The 22,079-nt window shown below is 42.1% G+C and overlaps 1 protein-coding gene across 1 annotated transcript; it reads left to right on the top strand.

The window, feature by feature from the left end:
* The first annotated feature begins 3,326 nt into the window (after positions 1 to 3,326).
* On the top strand, positions 3,327 to 20,850 carry pdcl (phosducin-like). The gene is made up of 14 exons (XM_030436296.1): positions 3,327 to 3,615; positions 3,714 to 3,797; positions 7,435 to 7,551; positions 10,253 to 10,393; positions 10,481 to 10,624; positions 11,459 to 11,640; positions 11,718 to 11,801; positions 12,121 to 12,367; positions 13,424 to 13,710; positions 14,419 to 14,566; positions 15,450 to 15,806; positions 18,620 to 18,805; positions 19,077 to 19,258; positions 19,759 to 20,850. Exons 1-14 carry the CDS (start codon positions 3,609 to 3,611, stop codon positions 20,320 to 20,322), a joined length of 2,730 nt encoding a protein of 909 aa, XP_030292156.1. The 5' UTR covers positions 3,327 to 3,608; the 3' UTR covers positions 20,323 to 20,850.
* The last annotated feature ends 1,229 nt before the right edge of the window (positions 20,851 to 22,079 follow it).

Raw genomic sequence — 22,079 nt, 5'->3', positions numbered from 1 at the left:
GGAAACAAGTTCACAAATGGGTCAGAAGTTTGAGTTTCACGTTAGCAGCTGGAAAACGTTCGACAAGACCAAGCACAGTGGAGAATACCCAGCAGTCAGGCTTCATTCTGCAGAAACCCAGCCAGATGCAGGTTGATCAGGAAAAGATTAATTATCAGGAAATCAGTGGCGTATATCCGAGAAAGTGTTGGTGGCTTTCCAAGTTAACAGAACGTTGAGTCGTTTGAACATCTTTATTCTTCTGATTAATTCAAAACACCCATGCCACCACTTAAGCTGTTGTAAATTCACTGAATCATATTATGCCTTCAAGGGTTTTTAAAGCTGTTTCTCGGTACCTGCCTGTACTCTGCCAACAAATGTTTATTTGTTTTTTTAATTTGGCAAGAAGTTGTGATCTGCAACAGCACAAATGCATCATCACTGACAGATAAACACTCAAGGAACCATGGCAGCAGTATTGCTCAACGTATCTCTTGGTACTGCCAAAATACTGTACACCTCTATGAAAGTTTGACTCCTGCAAGTTCCACTACAGTTTATATGTCCAGCATAGCAGTGTCTTCAATCTTGTGTGCATCCGGATTAAGTAACTTCATGTAGAGGTTGTGCCTGCAGGGACCTCCAGCAGCAGAAAAGCAAGTCTGTTCCCTGTGCACATTTACACAACAGGTGCAGCAGTTTAACTTGGAGTGAAGTAATAACTTTATTTTTGATGGCTGTCCTCCTGATAAATCCTGAGCTCCATCAGAGCCATCTGAAAAATATTTATTTCGGAAGGTGAAACTATAACTGTTTCTTCTGGAGAGTTTCCTCTGTCCTGTCAAAGTTTGCCAAAGTTCATAACTACAGCTTTTAGTTTGGCTGCTTAAATGTGTTACGACAGTTGCTGCAGTGACTTTCCTGCGTACATGGAAACCTTTAGAACTCTAAAAGCAGCCTCAATAATCGTTATATCGTTAAAACGCTGTATAAAAGGGCTTAATTTGTTCCAGATCCTGCCTTCCTAAAAATTGTAAACAGCTGTTTCTTCTCGCCTCCCCTGTTGTTTTTCTTAGTAGTGATTGTGAATACTCTAGTAAACAGATGTAAATAAATAGACCAAAAAGACATGAAATCTCACTTTAACACCTCCTAACCTGGTAACAACAGTCTTCTAGAGTGCAGCACAAGTCTTCTCTGTACTTCCTGAACTCCAGGGTCAGAGGTGATCAACACCTGTTAACCTAGTGGAAGTCTTTGTTTAGTGCTAATTAGCCAATCCTTAAATGTGCATTGTGAGCATGGCTAGAAAGTCTTGCTTTACATTTAATCCTGCTTAGTTTTCCTGCCTTTTTACATCTTCCTACTTCATGTGTATTTTTCCATGTACTGTATTTTTTGTATGAAATGGGATATAACGTGAATTAAGTGAATTAAATTGATCGTCTCATGACGATCAAATGTTTTGCTGGAAAGCCTTGAGTCCTGGCTTCCGTGTGGATTTCACTTGACACGCATTATCACAAACAATAGTGATTGCCAGAGCTCAAGGTGTTGACCTGGCCCTCTAAATTCCTCCGAAGCCAATTCAATTGTGCAACCGTGCTAGAACAAGTCTGATCCACGGCTGCCCCACCGTGACTCAAAACCTCTAGGTGTGCCCAGTGGTGTCTGGCACCAGGGCTCTCAAAGTGTTTTCCTTAAGTCGTTGAGTGGTAGAGCCTCCTTGGTTACCATGAATATTCAATCAGATCGAGGTCTTTGAAATTTCGGATGCCAGTTCGTGCCTTGAGGCCTTTATCATTCAACCTTTATCTTCATCCTCAGACAATTCCTGCAAATGTTTGCGGGGAGGAGCTAACTTTCCTGCTGATGGGCTGGTGGTACATGCTAGCATCCACACACATATCCAGGACCAGCATCAAGTTTTCCCAGCAGAACATTGCATTGTGACGAGTTGTTTCATGTCATTTATTTCACCTGTTTCTCCTTTAAATGTTCTGACTGATCGGAGTTCAAAGTGTTCTTATCGTTACGGGTTTTTGAAAGTAATGCCATCGTGGAGAGGTCAAGGAGAGGCTGCTGCAATCCCTTTTATCTGAAGCAAATCTTTTTTCCTTAGAGGACATTTTGACTTGTCGTGGCATGAAATGCACTGGGGCACACAAACATTCAATTACCTCCACCAATTTTACACATTGTTGTGTTTACAGGTCTTGAGGAAAAACCACAAAATATGTGAATAAGTGGAATTAAACCTTTTGCAGCCCAGTCATCCAGATATAATGTTTGCAACTACGGTTTCTGCAAAAGACAGTCCAAGATTGACATTTGTATCAAACGTGGCCTATCGCATTCAAGTTATTGGGGGGTTGAGTGGATGGTGGTGGCGTTTTTACAGGCCACAAGGCTGCCAAGCAGGTGACCGCAGTTTGACTAAACCTTTATGTTTTCCAACCCTAACCAAGTGTTTTTGTGCCTAAAACTAAGCAGAGCATAAGCACTGATTTGAGAGCGAAATAGAAAATTCAGCCTAAACAGTGAGAAATGTTAAGTTTGAATGAATCTGTGGTTGTACGTTGCATTGTGGGTAATGTTGGGACCAGGTTTTGAAAGACGCTCCAGTGGTTTAGCATCGCGGCACTCATGGACTGTTCATAAACAAAGATCAAAATCAATGCGGCAAAACCAGAGCCAACATTTTTTTTCATATCACATGTTCTTCTTCCTTTTCAAAGCCTATTACTACTAGTTTTGTTCTTGTACATAATAGTCTTGATTTCTCATTCTTTTTTTGTTTTATTTTTTATTTGATGTTTAAAACTATTTCCTGTACATTGAGAGCAAACCTAACCAGAGTCAAATTACTTGATTTAATGATTTAATTTAATTCCAATAAAGCTCCAAAATGACCCCCTTCAACCCTGTAAACACACTTCAAATGCAAAAAGTTGGTGGTTCCCCTCTAATGGAATTACGAGGAACCTAAAACTGATGCAGAAAAATGTGATTTGGCCGTCACGACTGTGCTTTTTCATACTGTGACGTGTCCGGATGTCTTCCGTGAAGCTGGATAACATTCCTTATCAGTGGAGGGGAGAAGCTGAACCATGCTGTCTCACAGTATAATCTCTAATATTTATATATCTTATCAGAATCATTAAATCAAACGGACCTGGTGAGAGAGGAGGTGAGGGAGTGTGGAGAAAGATAAAAAGCATGCATCTGCAGTGAGGTAGATATTAAACAGTTGGTCGTTCAACCAGCAGGGGGCGACACAGAAAGAGACACACACGCACACACACACACACTCTTGCCTTGGCTCAAGTCTCCGTCCCACTTTCCCTCTTTTCCGTGTGAGGGCAGGTAAAAGGCGCAGTGCGACTGGGGCTGCACAATCACTCCGAGCCAAGACCGAACCTGTTGAGCTTCTGCTGGTCCTGCTGCATTGTGACTCTCTGTCTCTGTCTGTCTGTGTGTGTGTGTGTGTGTGTGTGTGTCTGTGTATGTGTGTTTTTGTGTGTGTGTGTCAGCACCTCCTCAACTTACTGGATTCTCACACTTTTTTTTTTCTCTCCCCCTTCTCATTTGTTGGAATGAAATGTTCCTGAACTGAGGCTGCTGTGATGAGATGTAAGTATGTCCTGGTTGTTGCCGGTTGTGGCTGATTCATGTCTCACATCTTTTTCTTGCTCCCTGAACAACAGTTGATTGAAATCTGTGTTTTTAAGCCTCTGTCCTAGGATCAGTTGTGGTTCTTGTCTTGCTGCTCCGGGAGCCTGCATGCCTGGGTGATGAGGTTACCTCCAGCACAGGTAGGTGAGGGGTCAGTGGGGTCTGGATAAGGTGTGTTATATGCTTGCATGTGTGAGTCTGGACAGATGCAGGAAACACATATTCAGTGGGGTTTGAATCTGTGCGTGCATGTGTGTGTGTGTGTGTGTGTTTTCTCCCCTGGTATCAGGTCTTCCTCTGAGCGGGGCGAGTTAAGCTGCCACCAGGCTTTTTGAGACATTCCGGTAACCCTGATAACAAAGACAGGCCCCAGCAGGCTCCTGGCGCAATAACATGATCTCAGGCAAGGCACTGCCAAAAAACATAGATTACTATTTATCATCGTAAAAGATTGGGCAGTTATGAGATGTAACTAAGTACAGTTTTGAGTGACTTGTATAGTACTGACCTTAAAAAGTCCATGATCAGGCCTCCAATGTCAGTGTAAAAAGTACCCAAAAGTAATACTTGAGTAAAAGAAAAGATACTTTGTTAAAATAAATAATAGTACTAGAGTGAAATTCTAAAAAAAAAAAATTACATTAAAAATATTGAAAAACATTTTTCGGGTAATAAGTATCAAGAGTACAAAGATATTCACTCTTGAATCATTTCAACACATACATGTAAATGTATGTGTGGTTTACTTTTACTTGTACTTTTGGCTCTTAAGTTTATTTTTACTGAAGAACTATTTGTATGGTAAGTAATATAGTATTTAAACACGATATCTTTACTTTTACTCAGTTATTACTTTTTCGGGGTTCTTTTTACACCTCCGGCATTAGAGGCTTACTTATGGATTATATCCAGAGGTGGCAAAAAGTACACACATTGTTCACTCGAGTAGAAAATACAGACACCTGTGTAAAGCAAAGACTGGTAAAGTTGACGTCATATATAATTCAGACTATTAAGCTTAAAGGTACAACAGTTGAGATTTGTCAGAGCTGTTCGTAAATCACGAAGATAGTTAATTGCTGAGTCTCGTTCCCAAGACGTCAAATACCCACAAATTGAGTTGGTAGAACATACTTAGCACAGAAAAAAACCTATGTCTTTTTATATCTTTTGCATCTTTTTGTCTTGCTAAGTACTCTGTGTGTGTAATAAGGATTATATAATGAAGATCATCGATCATTCCCTTCCAAATGCATTGAAACTTAAGGGTTGAAAGTAAATATATTTGTGTTAAAATGTAGGGAGTACAGGTTAAATATTTAAAAAAGTGAAGCCCCCAAGCAGACTTTTCCTGTCTGCCCAGTGTCATGTAGCCCGACATGTTCAGCCACCGTCCCTCCATTTATATATACACACAATATACCATCCTGCCCTCGGGCTGACAGCACCAGCTGACAAATATACGTGAACAAAAAGGTTTTACGACCTTCTTCGTCTCCTCTGATCCCGGCGCCTGTGTGCTGCTAAACCCTGAGATTTCTCAATGAGATCTCGTTGCGGTCGAGGCCCACACAGGAGGAATTTTCCAGACACTGTGAGTCATGGGAGAAAACACTTTCACCACATAGTGCTGTCTCGGTGATTCATTCTCTGATTTGACGCTTTAGCATAGTGGCATGATGATGATGATGATGATGATGATGACGATTTTGAGATTTGAACTTATCGTGACCTGTAGGATCAGATATGGTTCAGGTTGATTACATAGCGGACAGACGAGATCGGTGATTTTGTTGAGTGTGCTGCTGAGAGACGGAGAGAGAATGGAGGCTGCGTCTGCAATGAGAGGCGTGTTTTTGCATGTGCGTGTAGGGAAGCGTGTGTAAGTTCTCTCGGGTCATGCTTTTTGGCAGGGGAGTTTTCCTTTACGTGGATGTTGTATAGTTTATCACATAACATGCATATTTCTGGAGCTGCACCCCGAACTGTCCTGCCATATTATAAACTTGCAGTTTTTAGGGCATAAATCTAAGAAGGGAGGAATGTCTGACACAAACACCTGATGTTGTTTCTCAACCTGAAACTCTTATCGATGAAATTTGCTTGCTCTATCTTGTCAATGTGTCTGATAAACAACTTTCTCTCTCTCTGGTTCTGGCTGCAGAACAAAGGCCTTTTCATTCGGCTCACTTGATAAACAGAGAGTTGTTTTCTTTTCCCACACTCTTCAGGCACAAATTCAACCGTTCACCAATCAATCTTTGTTTGCCAAGTTCATTTTTAAATAAAGAATGCATCTTCAATAGTAGCTGATTCATAATGTCTGATCTTCGGATCTTCTTGGATTAGTCCAACGTTTTGGGAAATGCACGATCTGATATCGACATGTTGGTGTTGTTCCCGGAACATAATTGAAAAACAATTCTAGAAAAACACACACACGAGAAGTTATCCTTTTAAACATGTGTGAAACGCTGTGAAAGTGTCCTCCTAAACCTAACCAAGTATTTTTGCTGCCTAAACCCGACCAGGGACAGCAAACTGAAAAACTAGCTGAAAAAATAACAAGTGAACTGTGCATAAAGATTATGAATGAACTGTTCAGTACGTAATAAATGTGATTCAAACCCCGGACTCCTGAGTGAGAATTCTAAACCTAACCCATTCAAACGCAACTTCTTGCTACAGATGCTGTTTTTGTTGCTGTTATGTTACAAGGTTTTTGTCCTTGTAATCTTCCTGGGGCAACATTAATGGAGCGGATAGTGGAAATACATTAGCTTTCTTGCAGAAAGATGGATTAGAAGATTGATTCCAGTCTCATGCCGGACTGTTCATAAGTCTGCACACCGCAGCTGGTTAGCTTTACTAGCTTAGCATAAAGTCTGAACAGCCTGTCTGTAACCTTACATGTAACAGATTGATATAAGAGTGATATCAATCTTCTAATCTAACTAACTCTCTGCCAGGACGCTGATAGACACTTTAAAAGATGTCAGACTTGTCGTACAAGCAAAACTAGTATCTGAAGAAATTCCCCCCAAGGCGGTTGTTCACAAAGATTGGACAGACAAGCTGAAAACATGGCTCCATTCAGTTAAACGCTAGTGTATCCTGCACCGTTCAGTGAGTGAGTGAGTGCATAGCAGGTCAGCTTAACCTACAAAAATGTGCAGTAAGTAATGCTTTTTGGAGATTTAAGATTAATTGAGCTGATCTTTTTAAGAAATTCCTCTGCAGATCCACAACTGTTTTAAGACCGAACACAACTAACTCAACTGAACTATTTGCAATAACTTAATCTGTATTTCCCCCTAAAATGTGTACCACATCATCTAGTTCCTTTGAAGGAAATTGTCTAGAAATTATCTAGATTTTTCTAAATTGTTGTCCTTTTTGTGCTGTTCCAGCAAGTGTCAGTATATTTTTAAGAAACTGGATGATGTTTTAATCAAAAGTAAGAACCGAACTAGGAGCAGCAGGGACATTAGACGGGATTACGTCATTTAAATAACAGATGTTTTTTTTAAATAAATGTATGCCCTGAGGGCTCAAGCTGCCGCTGGCTTAGTGACCATAAAATCCACTCCGTTGCTAAGGCGGATGTTTTCGAGTGGGAACTTGATCGCTGTGGAGGAAGTGGAGTTTCGAGTCAATATGTGATCTCATTTTCAGTTTCTGACAGTGTCACAGCTTCGTATATGATCTGCCCTGCCTGAGTTTATATAAGCATTCCTCACAGCCTTTGACACTGCTTCATCTTCTTGTTTTCCACAGTGAACCCATGCTGCTATTTACCCTGTCAGCACTGGGGCGTATGCGTGAGGTATGGTGAAGACAAGTATGAGTGCGACTGCACTCGCACCGGCTACTACGGAGAGAACTGCACCGTCCGTGAGTCCGGCTCTCATATCCTCCCTTCTTATTGCACTTTTAAGGAATTTGAATTATTCTTTTGTACATGAGGCTGAAAGGGTTAGATGCTGATGAAAAAGACCGTTTCATCTTGTTGTTGTTAAATCAGGAAATCAAGCGACACAGCTCCTGGCTCACAGAGCCGGGAGTCCTCGTCCAGACCCAAATATTTGGAAAAATTGGAGGTAGAGAGAGTCCAGCTGGATTTGAGCTGCTTCTGCTGGTCTCTTCACTAAACCACCTACTCACTCTGCCTGCCTGCCTCTCATTAACAATGAACATTCATACACTGTAGTCCTTAATCAGACATGATGTGTTTGGCACACAGTCAAACAGTTACATCATACTCATCACGCAAAACAGCAATTACCCCTTACTTTTGTTGTGTGGAGAAAAAAATAAAGAGCGAGTGGGAGGAAAGGGTAAGAAAAGCCAAATGGGTGTGGGGGGGGGGGAGTGAAAACATTTACTTACAATAATAGTTACACAAGGCGGAATAGCCCACTCATGCGGCTCATCTTACACAAACACAATCAACATCAAAACATCTTGCTGGAGCACAATCCCCCACCTTACCTTATAGTCCAGCATTTGGGCTTTAAGTGGCTATAATCAATATTCATATGATAGTAATGTATCAAATGATAATGTGAGAAATACAATTAAACCCCATTTGGTCTTTGCAACTTTTATACAGAACCGCAAGGTGGAATAACGTGGCAACAAAAGGCAACAAACCAACAAGTTCCAACTTTACTGTTTTGGTTCATAGCTCTCGAATCATAATTTACAGCCACAACAGGCAGCTATCAAATGTGAAAAGGCTCTTAAAATCCATTGTACACCACCTGCTCAGCACCAAATGGCAGACAAACAATATCGATGAGTTGTTGGTAAATACAGTGGAGTGTGTAGCAGCTAAAGAGATAGATTTTTCTCTCAGGAGCTGGTGGAGACCAAATACAGAGCAACAATAATGTGAATATTGGACTTTCATTTGCCAGGTGGTCAGAAATGTGACTCAGATGAATGGAAATGTTGGTGCTGTACGAGTAATTATGTTAATTTTTGCTAACAAATTCTCCAGAACTGTGGGATGATTCAGATGTTCAGGCGACAATTTCATTGGATTTTCGATGTGAAAATGTGAAAAAAATAAAATAAATTTTCAGCAATGACGCTTTGCTGTTGTTGGACTATCCTGTCTGGATTTGTAAAGATCTACAGATAGTTGATCTTATGCCATAACAACTGTCATTTACAGTATTTTACAAAAGCTTGACTTTATTCCTAGCCTTTTTGCATGTTAAAGGCTAAAAATAATAAATTCAGAGCTAACCAAAAATCGAAGATACTCTCAGTGACTGGCCGCACTGTGGCAGTTTGATGTGGTTCTTTGAGAAACTAGTTCCCCAGTAAAATCTCAGCCACCCAGCCAGCCTGGAATCGCACCAATTTTCATTGAAAAACAACAGATCCACAGAAGATGCCATATCCACTGCCCTCCACTCAGTCAACACACCTTGACAATAAGTGGACCTGCATCAGAATGCCGTTTGATGATTTCAGCTCAGCATTCATTTAATTCTCACCAATGGGGCTGACTGAGTAACTCTTGGCTTGAGTACAACACTCTGCAACTGTTTATTGGACTTCCTCCCAAACAGACCCCAGAGAGTATGGATTGGCACACCTCTACGTTATTGCTCAACACCGGGGCTCAGCCTCCTCCTCTTCCCATAACTGTCATCCCAGACACGGTGGGAAAACTCTATTGTGAAGTATGTGGACGACACCACCATCATCGGCCTCAGTATGAATATGAGAGGTCATATTGGGACGAAGTCAACAATCTTGCAGAGTGATGCACGGAGTACAGTCTACTGCACAAAGTCATTAAAACCCAGGAGCTGATTGTTGATTTTAGAGAAATGGGGGGGAAAAGACAGACAACCATGTCTACATCAGTTGAACAGTTTTAGTTTCGTTGGCATCAACCTCACAGAAAAGGCTCCTCTTCAAAAATGAACTTAAGAAGGCAAAATTCCAGAGCCAAGTTCTTTTAGTCTCTTACAGAGGAGCATCCTGACGGGAAACACCACAAACTGGCCTGACTGTGAGACTCCTGAACTCGTCCTCATCACTCCACCATGAATCATTGATTTTTGAGACTCGATAATTCCTCAATTAGTCTGTTGTTGTTTTTTCATTATACAGTCTTGTTTTGCGTAATGAGAATTAAATTAATCTCGAGTCTAATGTTGTATTAACTCAACAAATGTTCAAGTTAAGTAGCACAAACCAGCTGGTGCAGTAAGCCTGGAGCTTTTTTGGGGCCCCCAGAGTTCAGGAGCGCTGGGGAAGTTGCAGGCAGACGGCTTTTTGCCTGGTATGTTATCAAGCCTTGACCCCAGGATGTTTAAACGCCTAGACTGATAATCAGACTGAATTCCCATCTCGTTTTCACATCTTTCAATGAGCCGTCGAGTGATGTAGTGATGTGGGTGGCGAGTCCCAGGTTCTGGAATGAGGCTATGAAATGAAAGCCAAGCTTGCAATGTAATCCTGTTGGACTGTGACATAATGGCTGTGTTATTCCGAGTGAATGTCCTCTAAACTCACATCTGCTCTAACTTCCAGTAACAAGAACATTGTTTTTTCACGTGTCCTCCCACCACAGCCGAGTTCTGGACCAGAGTGCGTCTGTTCTTGAAACCCAGCCCGGACGCGGTGCATTACCTTCTCACCCATTTCCACTGGCTTTGGGACATCATCAACTACACCTTCCTGCGGGACGTTCTCATGCGGCTGGTTCTGACAGGTCCGAGTCTGCCGGTCATTCAAGAGAACTTTACTCGGGGCTGAGAGGTTTTCATTCTATCTTATAACGTTTTGTTTCTGTGAACAGTAAGGTCCAACTTAATACCCAGCCCTCCGACCTTCAACTCTAAATACGGCTACCTCAACTGGGAATCCTACTCTAATCTGAGCTACTACACTCGGCTTCTGCCTCCTGTGCCCGAGGACTGCCCGACACCTCTGGGGGTCAGAGGTGAGTCATTTATATCAAGTTGTAAGCTGCATAATCAGTATTACTATATCATCACCGGGCCTTTCAGTTAGTCGCCTGTCACTTTCATTTGTGGGAGAGAGTCAGAGCGTGACTAAACATAACGCGAATAAAAATGTAAACATGATCTAATCTGTAAATCTGAGCCACGAAGATTACATCAGTGCTGGTGGATATTTAACAATGAACGGCCCATGACCTAATTTACTTGCATTTTTTCTTTTTGAGGCATAGACACCTTTATTTTTCTGACAGTGGATAGATCGGAAAGGGGAGAGATGGGGGGTGTGACATGCAGTACAGGTCCTCCAGCTGGATTCGAACCAGGGTCCACTGCGTTCATGGCATGCACTCTAACCACTCGACTACCTGCGTGCCCAATTTACTTGCATTTTTTGTCTTGTTTTGATTGCGATTTGATTTGATTAATGTTATATTGACATGAAAAATACTAATATCTAGTAAGGTAGCATGAAAGGAAGAGCAGCGTAAAGAAATACTCCACAATTACCTTACAGTTATACCGATGTACTGTACATCGTATAATGCATTACGAGGAGGAAACGTGTGGCAGTATATGTAATATGTAATCTAAACATGCCCACACTCGGTGTTGTTTCAGCTGAAGCAAAGCTGTCCGCCACAGTGACATGCATTAAGATCATTGACCTTGGAGGTGCAGAGTGATGTGTTCACTGTATCAGTGGTGTTTTCACAGACACACTGCTTCAGTATTATGACTAGAGGCGTGGCGTATCTGTGTGTTGCCCTCTTGACGTGTTTGACGCTGTGCTTTTTCTTTTTCTTCCTCTTCAGGCAAGGCTGGGCTGCCTGACCCTGAGCTGCTGGTTGACAGGCTGCTGAAGAGAAGGACGTTTAGACCTGACCCCCAGGGCTCCAACCTCATGTTCGCCTTCTTTGCACAACACTTCACCCACCAGTTCTTTAAGACCTACAATCGCATGGGTGTGGGTTTCACCAAGGCTCTCTCGCATGGGGTAAGTACATTTAAAACTTTTGTCAACCGTTACATTTTAGTAGAATAGCGCTCTTCTTAACAGTTTCCAACACACAGGTGGATGCAGGGCACATTTATGGAGACAACCTGCAACGTCAGCTCCTGCTCAGGCTTCACAAAGATGGGAAACTCAAGTATCAGGTAAAAATAATCAAAACTCTCAATAGAGGAAACATGTGGAAAGATTTGTCTTCACATGTTAATTAAGACTGGAAAAAAACATTTAAATTCCAACGACAGAGTGAATCATTTTTGTGTTTTTGATTAATCAATGTGTCATCCAGATCTATTGCTCACAAACAGTGGTGTTGATATTTTAGTATTTCGCCTATTCTGAGAGGTATATGTCAAAAACTATAGACGTAAATAAACGTAACTTGGTTTTTAAATGACATGTTGCTGCAGGACTATGGAGTATGAGCTGCAATGTATAATCATTAATAACTGTTTTTCCCATCAGTTAATAAACGGCGAGATGTACCCTCCCACGGTAGCTGATGCACCTGTGAGGATGAGCTACCCCCCCGGGATCCCCCCTGAGGATCAGATGGCGATTGGTCAGGAAGTGTTTGGACTCCTACCCGGTTTGGGAATGTACGCGACGCTGTGGCTGAGGGAGCATAACCGAGTGTGTGACATCCTGAAGGCGGAGCATACTACCTGGGACGACGAGCAGCTCTTCCAGACCGCACGCCTCATCATCATCGGTGAGTTGGACATAACATGTTTGGTGCTTTACAGGCTATCATTTCTAACAGACAAATATAAGAGTGGTATCAATCCTCTCATCTAACGCTTCACAAGAAACTTAAAACATATTTCCAAAAATGTTGAACTATCACTTTAAGGCTACAGCCAGAAGCCTAATTGCTTAGCATAGCACAAAGACAGGAAACGGAGAAACGGATAACAAAATCCACCCACTATAACCTCTTCAGTTCACTAATTAAAGGTGCAGTATGTAGGATTGGCCACATGTCAAATTTATATTGAAAATCAATACTGGGGCAGTGTATCACCAGAGTAACCACTAACTGCTACCTACTGTAGATACCCTTAGCTAGTTAGCTCAGTTAGCCGTGCAGCTAGCAATAAAGAATGGGTGAGTTGTGACTGTTCAACTAAAGTCTTTACATATTTGTGCGAGTGTAAAAATGTTATTTGTGGTTTACAGGGAGGTTGTGTCCTTGAATGTTTCTTGGCCATGTTCAGGAACCTTCTAGGAGTTCCGCTGGTAGGAAGCCACTGCACTTAGCCAAGGGATAGTCCAGCACATAGCACCCTTAAAGCCACAAGTTGAGCAAACAGGATATAATGTGTTTTAAGTAATGAGCTCTCAAGGGGCCTGTAGGTGTGTTGTGTTTCCTTTGCACAGAGCCAGACTTGCTGTTTCCCCACTGGTTAGAGTAATTAAGCTAACACACTGCTGGCTGTAGCTTCATATTGAAGTGGAAGACATTAGTCATCTCATTAAACTTTCATCAATCATAATCTAGCAAATGTAGCAAAGTTGCAAAAAGCGTATTTCCAGAAATGTGACGCCATTCACTTCATGTATTTATATATGTATTAACAACTTTTGTTAGTCTAAAGCTTTTAATAACAGTGTATGTCAGCACGCCTCTCCGGAAGCTCATGGATGGCCAATTTTAATTGAGCCAATTTGAGTTTAAACTTGTCCTGTCCTGACTCAGCATAGATTAGCATTGCATTTAACCTATCTGCCCTCCCCCTGTTTTGTGTCTCCACATGTTTACTCTCAGGGGAGACAATAAAGATAGTGATAGAGGAGTACGTGCAGCACCTCAGCGGATACCGGCTGCAGCTGAAGTTCGATCCCACCCTGCTTTTTAACTCCAACTTCCAGTATGGCAACCGGATCGCTCTGGAGTTCAGCCAGCTCTACCACTGGCACCCCATGATGCCCGACAGCTTCTTTATCAACGGAGACGAACTGTCCTACAAACAGTTCATCTTCAACACCTCTGTTATCACGCGCTACGGCATCGATAAGATGGTGGACGCCTTCACTCAGCAAGCTGCCGGCCAGGTGATTAATCACAGACGGTGTAACATAATACATGTGCAGGAAGTTCAATGATTCCACCTAACTGGCAGTTATAACAACAGGACAGAAGCTGCATGTAATCTGATAAAGTGCCTCCAGCGATGTCACTCTATGCCTAAGTGCATTGTGGGTAATGTAGTCAAGCAGCCACATTACATCTACTGAAGTTGGCAGATGTATTTTCAGCCACAGAAAGGAATGTAGCTGGTTTTCTGGGAATAAGACTGAAGAGTTATTCCAGAGGTACTTGGTGCATCTCCTCTCCCCTCCACCATTCTGAACAAATGATGCCATATCTCAAAATTACAGACATAGACATAGAAAAGATACTTATCAACTGCAATTGTGGGCAAGGCTTTGGGGGTCCACCACCAGCTGATTGGGGCTTTAAATGCTTCAAATATGACTTCCAAATATCTGTCCACTGTTGTGTGTGACACCATGCATGAAAGGGTTAATATTTTGTTTGGGCTTCCTTGCCTGTCAGATACAGAAATGTATGTACTTGCTGGAAACTGCGTTGATGTCTTTACTTTAGGTCATTACATGAATTTGCCTTCATTAGGATACACATGAGCACATGAGCTGCGTAGCACTGCAGGGAAATTGAAACGAACAGGAAATACTTTCAAAACAAGCTGATGTCTCCCTGAAGTTATTTCATTTCCGGTGTTCTTCTTTGTCCTACAGATCGGTGGGGGGCACAACATCAACGCCGTGGTGACCCATGTGGCCGTGTCGACCATAAAGGAGTCCCGCAAACTCCGCGTGCAGCCCTTCAACGAGTACAGGAAGCGCTTCAACCTGAGGGCGTACGCATCGTTCAGCGAGTTCACTGGTGAGACAAGCGGTTTTGTGTTCAGACCGCACAACACCCAGTGCAACTGTCAAAGCGTGTTATTTACAACTTTTACAAGTCCATGAGAGCAGCCGAGCAGACATTCTTGAAATAAATTGCATGTTCTCCACCTGAAGGTATCTTTAGAGACCATTGCTTTCAATTGCTATTAACACAGATAATTTTCTCTGCAGACATTTGAACTTGTCAAAGCAAGAACAGCACAGGTGTAATTTTTAACACTTACGAAGGCTGCATTCCATTTAGGTTAACTAGTTCTAGGGCTCTGATATTGTGCATGCTTACTCACTGTCATGGCTAACTGGGACACTACAAAGAATAGAGCCAGTGTTAATGGATCTAGTGTGCCAGAATGCTAACATGTGCTAGTTAGCACTGAAAACAACGGCCATCTTTTTTCTGAAGTCACGCTCGGGGTGGGAATCTCGAATGCTGGGATAATGATATGCTGCAGTATTCCCGGTAGCAAGTCGATCTGGAATGATGGAGTTGTTCCCATTTCACCACTGGCCGAATGAACACCAACTTGAAAGATTGAGAGTGGAAAATCTGGAAAGACAACGAGTCATTTTCCTAGATAAAACTACATATTTGACGGCCCATTAGCTGTCGTTAGCATTCAACCATTCATAGCTAACGTTACTGTTTGATAACATCCAGTGCGTTTTACCGAAGTCATCAGGCTTCATCCTCCAGGTACCATGGATTTCTTTTTAGCAAATTTCAAAGTGAAAAACTTTATTACGATCCATCCTACTGTCCCGCCAAAGTGGTGGACTGACTGACTGATCAAAAGACGGACCAATGTCCTTGATGCTAGATATTTTTACTAACTGTGCCAACTTGTGGTTACCATTTGCAGATAACGAGGAGATAGCCCGGGAGCTTGAAGAGTTGTACGGTGATATTGATGCTCTCGAATTTTATCCTGGTTTGATGCTGGAGAGGACAAGACCGGGCACCATATTTGGGGAGAGCATGGTGGAGATGGGTGCCCCCTTCTCCCTCAAAGGCCTCCTAGGAAACCCCATATGTTCTCCTATGTACTGGAAGCCCAGCACCTTCGGAGGCCAAGTCGGATTCGACATAGTGAACTCCGCCACACTAAAGAAACTTGTGTGTTTAAACATGAAGACGTGTCCTTATGTGGCATTTAGTGTACCAACTAAGGAGAAATCACAAAGAGGAAGTGACGATAGTAAAGTAGGGACTGATGAGCTATGACCCTTTGCAGGCAGGGGGCTGCTGCTATTAAGAAAAAAGATGCACAGTATGTGTGGAGAACATACAGTGATGTTTGTCTGAACAGCGCTGGAGAATCACACAGGACTCATACAGGAGTTTTAATTTAACCACTCGGTCTCACGCTTGAACGTACAATGAAGACCCAAACACATGATCTTTGTTTAATGCTTTGTGCCTGAAGACTGAAATACCATCAGAAAAAAAAGCATGTCCACACTGTCCAGTAATATGTCCTGTCTGTGGATTTATGTTAAAGTAAGTGATTGCAATGCAATGTAACCAGTAGTTGAAATAAAACTATAGACACAAATAGAACTATTTTCCATTCATTTGAACGGGCGATGATGCAAACCTTTGTTTTTCTCTTTCCTTTGTTCTGGACCTCTCAGTCTCAATTCCCACTTCCCCTTCTTCTCACCCACTGCCTTTTGTGAATCCACTGTTTGTTTTGGCTTGAGACTCATCCAACAGCAGGGCGTAAGGTTTTGAAAATAAAAAAAGACGCACAGCAGGTTTAAGAACACATCAAAAGCAGAAGCATGGATACCTGATGGCTTAGAACATTTATGTAGGATACAACCAGAAAATGCAAATAGATCTACAGGCACTTTTGACAAGATAAGGCTGTTATGTTATAGTATATCTGTGTTTTCAGTGATTTGTATCACCAAAGAGGAAGGTAAACCTGGATTCCCTCATTGGTTTCATGTTAGCTTTTGTACAAATATTTTTTTAGGGAGGGTTAACATATATTTTTTTCAATTTTGGTTGAGCCTGCCAGCAGTAGTTGTAGTGATATGTTACAGTTATATTGCCCTCTAGCTGTAAAGATGGAGACTGCCCAGTGCTGCTTCTAGCAACCTCCCACATCTCCTATGTCAGTGGGATGAACCATGGTATCGTGTTGCCTTTAAGTGCTCTCAGCAAAGTATACATTTCCATTGAATCATTTGAAAGCATGAGTCTATGATGTTATACTTTGAAACTACTGATCGGGATGGGAGTACCTCCAGTAAACTGTGCAGCTCGCCAATTATTATTGTGCTTCTGGTGTTATTTTATAGCTATTTAGTAGTAAAAAAAATAAAAATAAAATAACAAATATACACGTTTGAGGCAATAATTGTTTTTGAAAAGTAGATACAAACATCACAGATTGAGCGACGATGATTTTTGATGTCCTCCTCACCATTAGCATACCTTAAAAAAATCGCAACACGGGGTTACATTTCGGTTCTGTTTGCGTTGTTGTCATAATTACGATATTTTCGTGTCACGTGAAGGCATCATACTCAGGCAGGGTTGCTTGCGGCAGCTAAACTAGCAGAGGAGCTAGGGAACAGTGGGAGTTGCTGATATCTTCATACCGTCAGCTGACCATAAAATCGAGGTAAGATCAATATCAACAATTCATTAGTAACTATAAGTGCATTTTGTATGCTTTTATAACAGTGTCTAAAGCTGAATTCAGGGTAAATTTAACCTTTACTCGATTAGCTTAATGTTTACTGGTTGTCACAGGAAGTATGTGTAAGCTAGCTCAGTTTGCTAACGCTAACAGGGCTCACTTTCACACGAGCAGTGCTGGTTCGGCCCGTGTCCTACTTAATAAATGGGTTAATTGGATTGTCTCTATCCTCTTTACAGTCGTGTTCGGATAGGTGGGCTCGTAAATAACAATACCTGTTAACAGCTTGCCGAACAGAACGAACTGACGTAGTGAGCTGGCTAGCTAGCTGGCTGTCCGTCGTAGCTGTCACATCGGCAGGGATTCACGGATACAACTTAATGTTAGGTGTTGGCTGTAGGCCTTTGCTCCTACTGTTTACATATATTATGCATTACATTGAGAGGCAGTGGGGGGGGAAATTGTTTTGTTTGGTCATCAGGTTTTGCAGCCAAGTCAAAGAAATAGGCTGTGCAGTGGTTCAGCGTAATATCATCGTCAAAACTGAAATGTTTTTGTTAAGGGTTTTTGCCTCCTCGTCCTTCCATCTGTGCACATTTGGTTGGCTTACATACGGATCAGTGCACCATTAAAGACCTCTCAGCTCAAGTTGTCTAAATCGACACACTTACGATAAGCTATGAATAGCGTCAATGTCCCATTTTCAAAATAAACCCTTTCTCACCGACCTATGACAGCTTGGATGGCTGTCGATCTGGATTATTACGCCCCATTTACTAATGTGCTCTGCTGGACTGTTGTGAGACAAAACTGTTGTTAATCTGAAGAGGTTTTTATCTACGAGGCTTTGAAGGATAAAGCAAATGGCAGTGTTGTGTCATTGTCAACTTTCATGCAAATGGCTAGTCAAATTATACAACAAAATGGAGGTCGTAGTGCTTATCTAAATGCAGTCTGTGATTTTTAGGATTAAATGAATGAGATTAGTTGTATTAGTCCTGCTCAAAATACAGGTTTTCGGGTGAATGATGAGCTCTCAGTCATCAGTCATCTGAAACAGAATAATAAACTCATATAGAAGCATTAAGCTCAGCGTTATGTCTTGACAAAGTTGTATTAGTGAGTTGCATTGGCACAGATAAATGCAAAATAATATGAATCGCAATACGACTAAGTACAATATCCAAGTACAAGGCATGTTCTCCATATGTAATAAAATGACAGTGACAATGAAATTGTAATTTAATCGTACATAATAATCATGAATTGTATTTCAATCGCAATTTCTGTAAAAAAAAATTGCAGTCACACTTGTTGAACATATCGTGCATCCCCAGTGGTGCCCGCAGCTAACACATAAATAACTGCTGCCCTCAGGTGAGCCGCTGTCATGACGACCCTGGATGACAAGATCCTGGGAGAGAAGCTGCAGTACTACTACAGCAGCAGCGAGGACGAAGGCAGCGACAACGAGGATGAGGATGGGGAGAGAAAGACCATCCGGGACGGCAACGTGGAGGAGCCGGAGATAGACTACAGCGCGGATGGGAGCGCTGTCAACACAGGTACTAAGACAATCCCCTGCACAACAACAAAAGTCATGATTAGGCCACTGTGTGCATTTTGTATTATTAAAAGCAGGTAATGAGAAGGCCAGACTTGCAGTGAGTACGCTTTACATCATCCTCATGGAGTGAAAAAATTCCCCCCAATTAAGATCAATAAACATCAAGCAGTCTAGTTTTCTAACATTGGTAAAACTGTTTGGTTAATAAAGATAATACATATTTGCAATACTTCGCTATGATAACAGTGACTTTGGTTGTTCTTTGTCAGGACCAAAGGGTGTCATCAATGACTGGAGGAAGTACAAGCAGCTGGAGGTGGAGCAGAAACAAGAGCAGAAGAAAGAGATGGAAAGACTAATCAAGAAGCTGTCGATGACCTGCCGCTCCGACCTCGACCTGGAGAAAGACAAAGAGAAACAGAAGGAGCTGCAGGACAAAATAAAAGGCAAAGTGAGTTGAGTGGGAACAAAAATACACATGTTTTACAGGAAAGAAATGCATTTAAAATTCTCCTTTTATCTTCAGTATCTTGTGCCTCATACCGTCCTGGCAGTGTTTGGTTGACTGCCTCTTGAAACCTAGCCACATTTGATAACAGGACACCCGCTGTGGGAAAAGGCTAAATACGTGCAAGCTCTTAATTCAAGACGGCCTGATTAACATCGTGGAAGCTCTGAACCCTCATCCTCAATTATCTGATACCATCTAATTATGGATTACTTAACGCAGTGACACTTGATTTCACTTTGCAGCAATGCATCTGCCAACTGTTTGACATAAGAAAGAGGTTTATCCTTGTCATAGAGTTATATATGGCCAAGTAATCGAACAGCCAAGAGTAAAATGTGGTAAAATTGGAGCGTCCATAAAGGAAGCAGCAAGATTGCTCTATTTAAAGGAACATTTTGACATTGTAGGGGATATTCTTTGTCTCTATGTCTTCCTAACAGATGACCATGCAAGAGTACAACATGCTCCAGGAACAGGAGGATGATGAAGACTTCCTCCAGCACTACCGCATGCAGCGCATTGAAGAGATGCGGCGCCAGCTCTGCCGTGGCAAACGCTTCGCGCAGGTCTATGAGCTCAGCAGCGGAGAGGACTTCCTGGAGGCTTTGGACAAGGAGGACAAAAGTACTCTGGTCATGATCCACATCTACGAGCCGGAGGTCCCGGGCTGCGAGGCCATGAGCGGCAGCCTCATGTGTCTGGCGCAGGAATACCCGCTGGTCAAGTTCTGCAGCGTACGCAGCTCGGCCATCAGCACCAGCGCACTGTTCAGAGGCAGTGCTCTGCCCGCTCTGCTCGTTTACAAAGGAGGGGACCTGATCGGGAACTTCGTGCGGCTCACAGACCAGCTCGGGGAAGACTTCTTCGCTGTAGACCTGGAGGCTCTGCTGCAGGAGTACGGCCTGCTGCCCGACAAGTCCCCCGTCATCCCGAAGACGGTTCGTAATGGAGCCATCATCCAGACCAACGTGAGCGATGAAGACTCTGACCTGGATATAGACTAGAGCCTCGATATCCAACATGCATTTATGCTTGGAAAAACATGCGTACACAGTCTGCATGGACTATAGATCATTTTTATGTACGTGGACCCCTGTAGTGATAACGGACTGAGCCGGGATTACTTCGTTTTTACTCACACAGCAACATCCAGCCAGCATTGAAGCTGAAAGTAAATGCACACAGAACATCAGTGAGTTTCATCATGACATCATTCCATGGTTAACATGAGTTCTGTTTCATACAAGTACATTGAATCCTTTATAGATATAGAGAACACGTGGTTGAGAATGATTTAGATGTTAGATTAAATGTTTTGTTTGAGCCAGGGTTTTTTTTCATCAACTATTTATTCATTATGTTAAAAAAACATTTCTCTTTTGTTTCATGCACATCTTTGTTGTACTAAATGTGTTTCACTCTGTAGATTACAAAACCTCTCAGCCCAAACTGACTTTGAGTTAATTTTATAACTTTTATATGTGCTGTACCATTTCAAATAGTGGGAATAATAAACACACGTTTGGACTCGCTGCCTGTTGTATTTTTATTGGATTAAAGGAGGGATGATAGACGAGAGATTAAAAAAGGAGTTTAGGAATGTTACATTTTTTTTTGCTTACAGTGGATCAATGATTATGAAAGGAGTTCCTCTGATTGCATTTCTCTTCAGCTCCACAGAGTGTTTTAGCCTCTTTGGGCTCATTGTTTAGTTTTTCCAGCCCACATACTTTCTTCTGACTTGTTTTCCAGCCGGATTTTCTGCTTTAAAGCTTCAATAAACCCACCGTACACCAACTACACAGCACCAAACAGTGGTCTGACAAAGTTAGACTGTCAGGTGAACGTAATGACACTTAGCTACTGAAGAGCTAGATATTCCCTTTAGTGATCATGGAGACCAAAGCAAAGCTAAAAAGGGGTTTATTTTTTTTAGGCAATTTTCCATATTCCTAGTCAGTGTCATGTTGACAGCTTCTTCTGCTCTCCTTTAGCTGCCAAACAAAGTCAGCAGATGCAGCTTTGATTTTCCTTTTCAATCAGTTTGTGTCATTCAGCTGGAGGTCCAGTGTTTGGGATTTAGTGGCATCTAGTGGCGAGGATGCAGATTGCAACAGATGAAATATCCCTCGCAGTGGCTGCTAAAACCCACCAAAAATCGAAAGGCCCTCTCTCGAGTCCGTGTTTGGTTTGTCCCTTCTGGGCTCAGGTAGAAACATGGACCTCCTCCCTCTGCTGATATAAAAGGCTCATTCTAAGTTCACGAGAACACAATGATTCTTAGTATCAGGTGATTATCAACTATTATGACCCTAAATCCTCCTAAGGTTTACACACTGAACTTTGAATTCAACAGCAAGATTAAACACACTGGGCTGCAGAGTTCATCCCATTTGTAGCCATTTATTGTGTTTACAGATCAGATGAATGCTGGTATTTACAGACATTATGGACCTTTTACACAGCAGACATTTCAACTTCCTGTCATTAATGTCTCTGGTTGTTAAAACAAAGATATCCTTAATGTTATTGTGCTTTCCTCCTTTGACAAGACAAGATGTCTGCTGTGAGAAATGTCCATACCAATGAATGATTGAATGATTTAGTAGTAAAAGTATGATTTGTTAAATTGATGACATATGGACTCGTGCAGTAGCCACAGTTAAGAGTTGTGGGTGCACCGATGAGCCAGAAGTTTCCATTATCATCACTATCAAAACAACAGCTGCACAAGTATTCGACTGATCAACAACACGCAACC

This window comes from Sparus aurata, chromosome 12, assembly GCF_900880675.1.
Source record: "Sparus aurata chromosome 12, fSpaAur1.1, whole genome shotgun sequence".
NCBI lineage: Eukaryota > Metazoa > Chordata > Actinopteri > Spariformes > Sparidae > Sparus > Sparus aurata.
The sequence above is the reverse complement of the archived record's forward strand: the minus strand, read 5'-3'. Positions and strand labels throughout refer to the sequence as shown.

Excerpts from the sequence above, each read along its gene's own strand:
- pdcl (XM_030436296.1), top strand. Across the intron at positions 13,711-14,418 it reads CTCAGCAAGCTGCCGGCCAG|ATCGGTGGGGGGCACAACAT; the intron begins GTGATTAATCAC and ends TTTGTCCTACAG. Across the intron at positions 15,807-18,619 it reads TAAAGTAGGGACTGATGAGC|GAGCCGCTGTCATGACGACC; the intron begins TATGACCCTTTG and ends CTGCCCTCAGGT.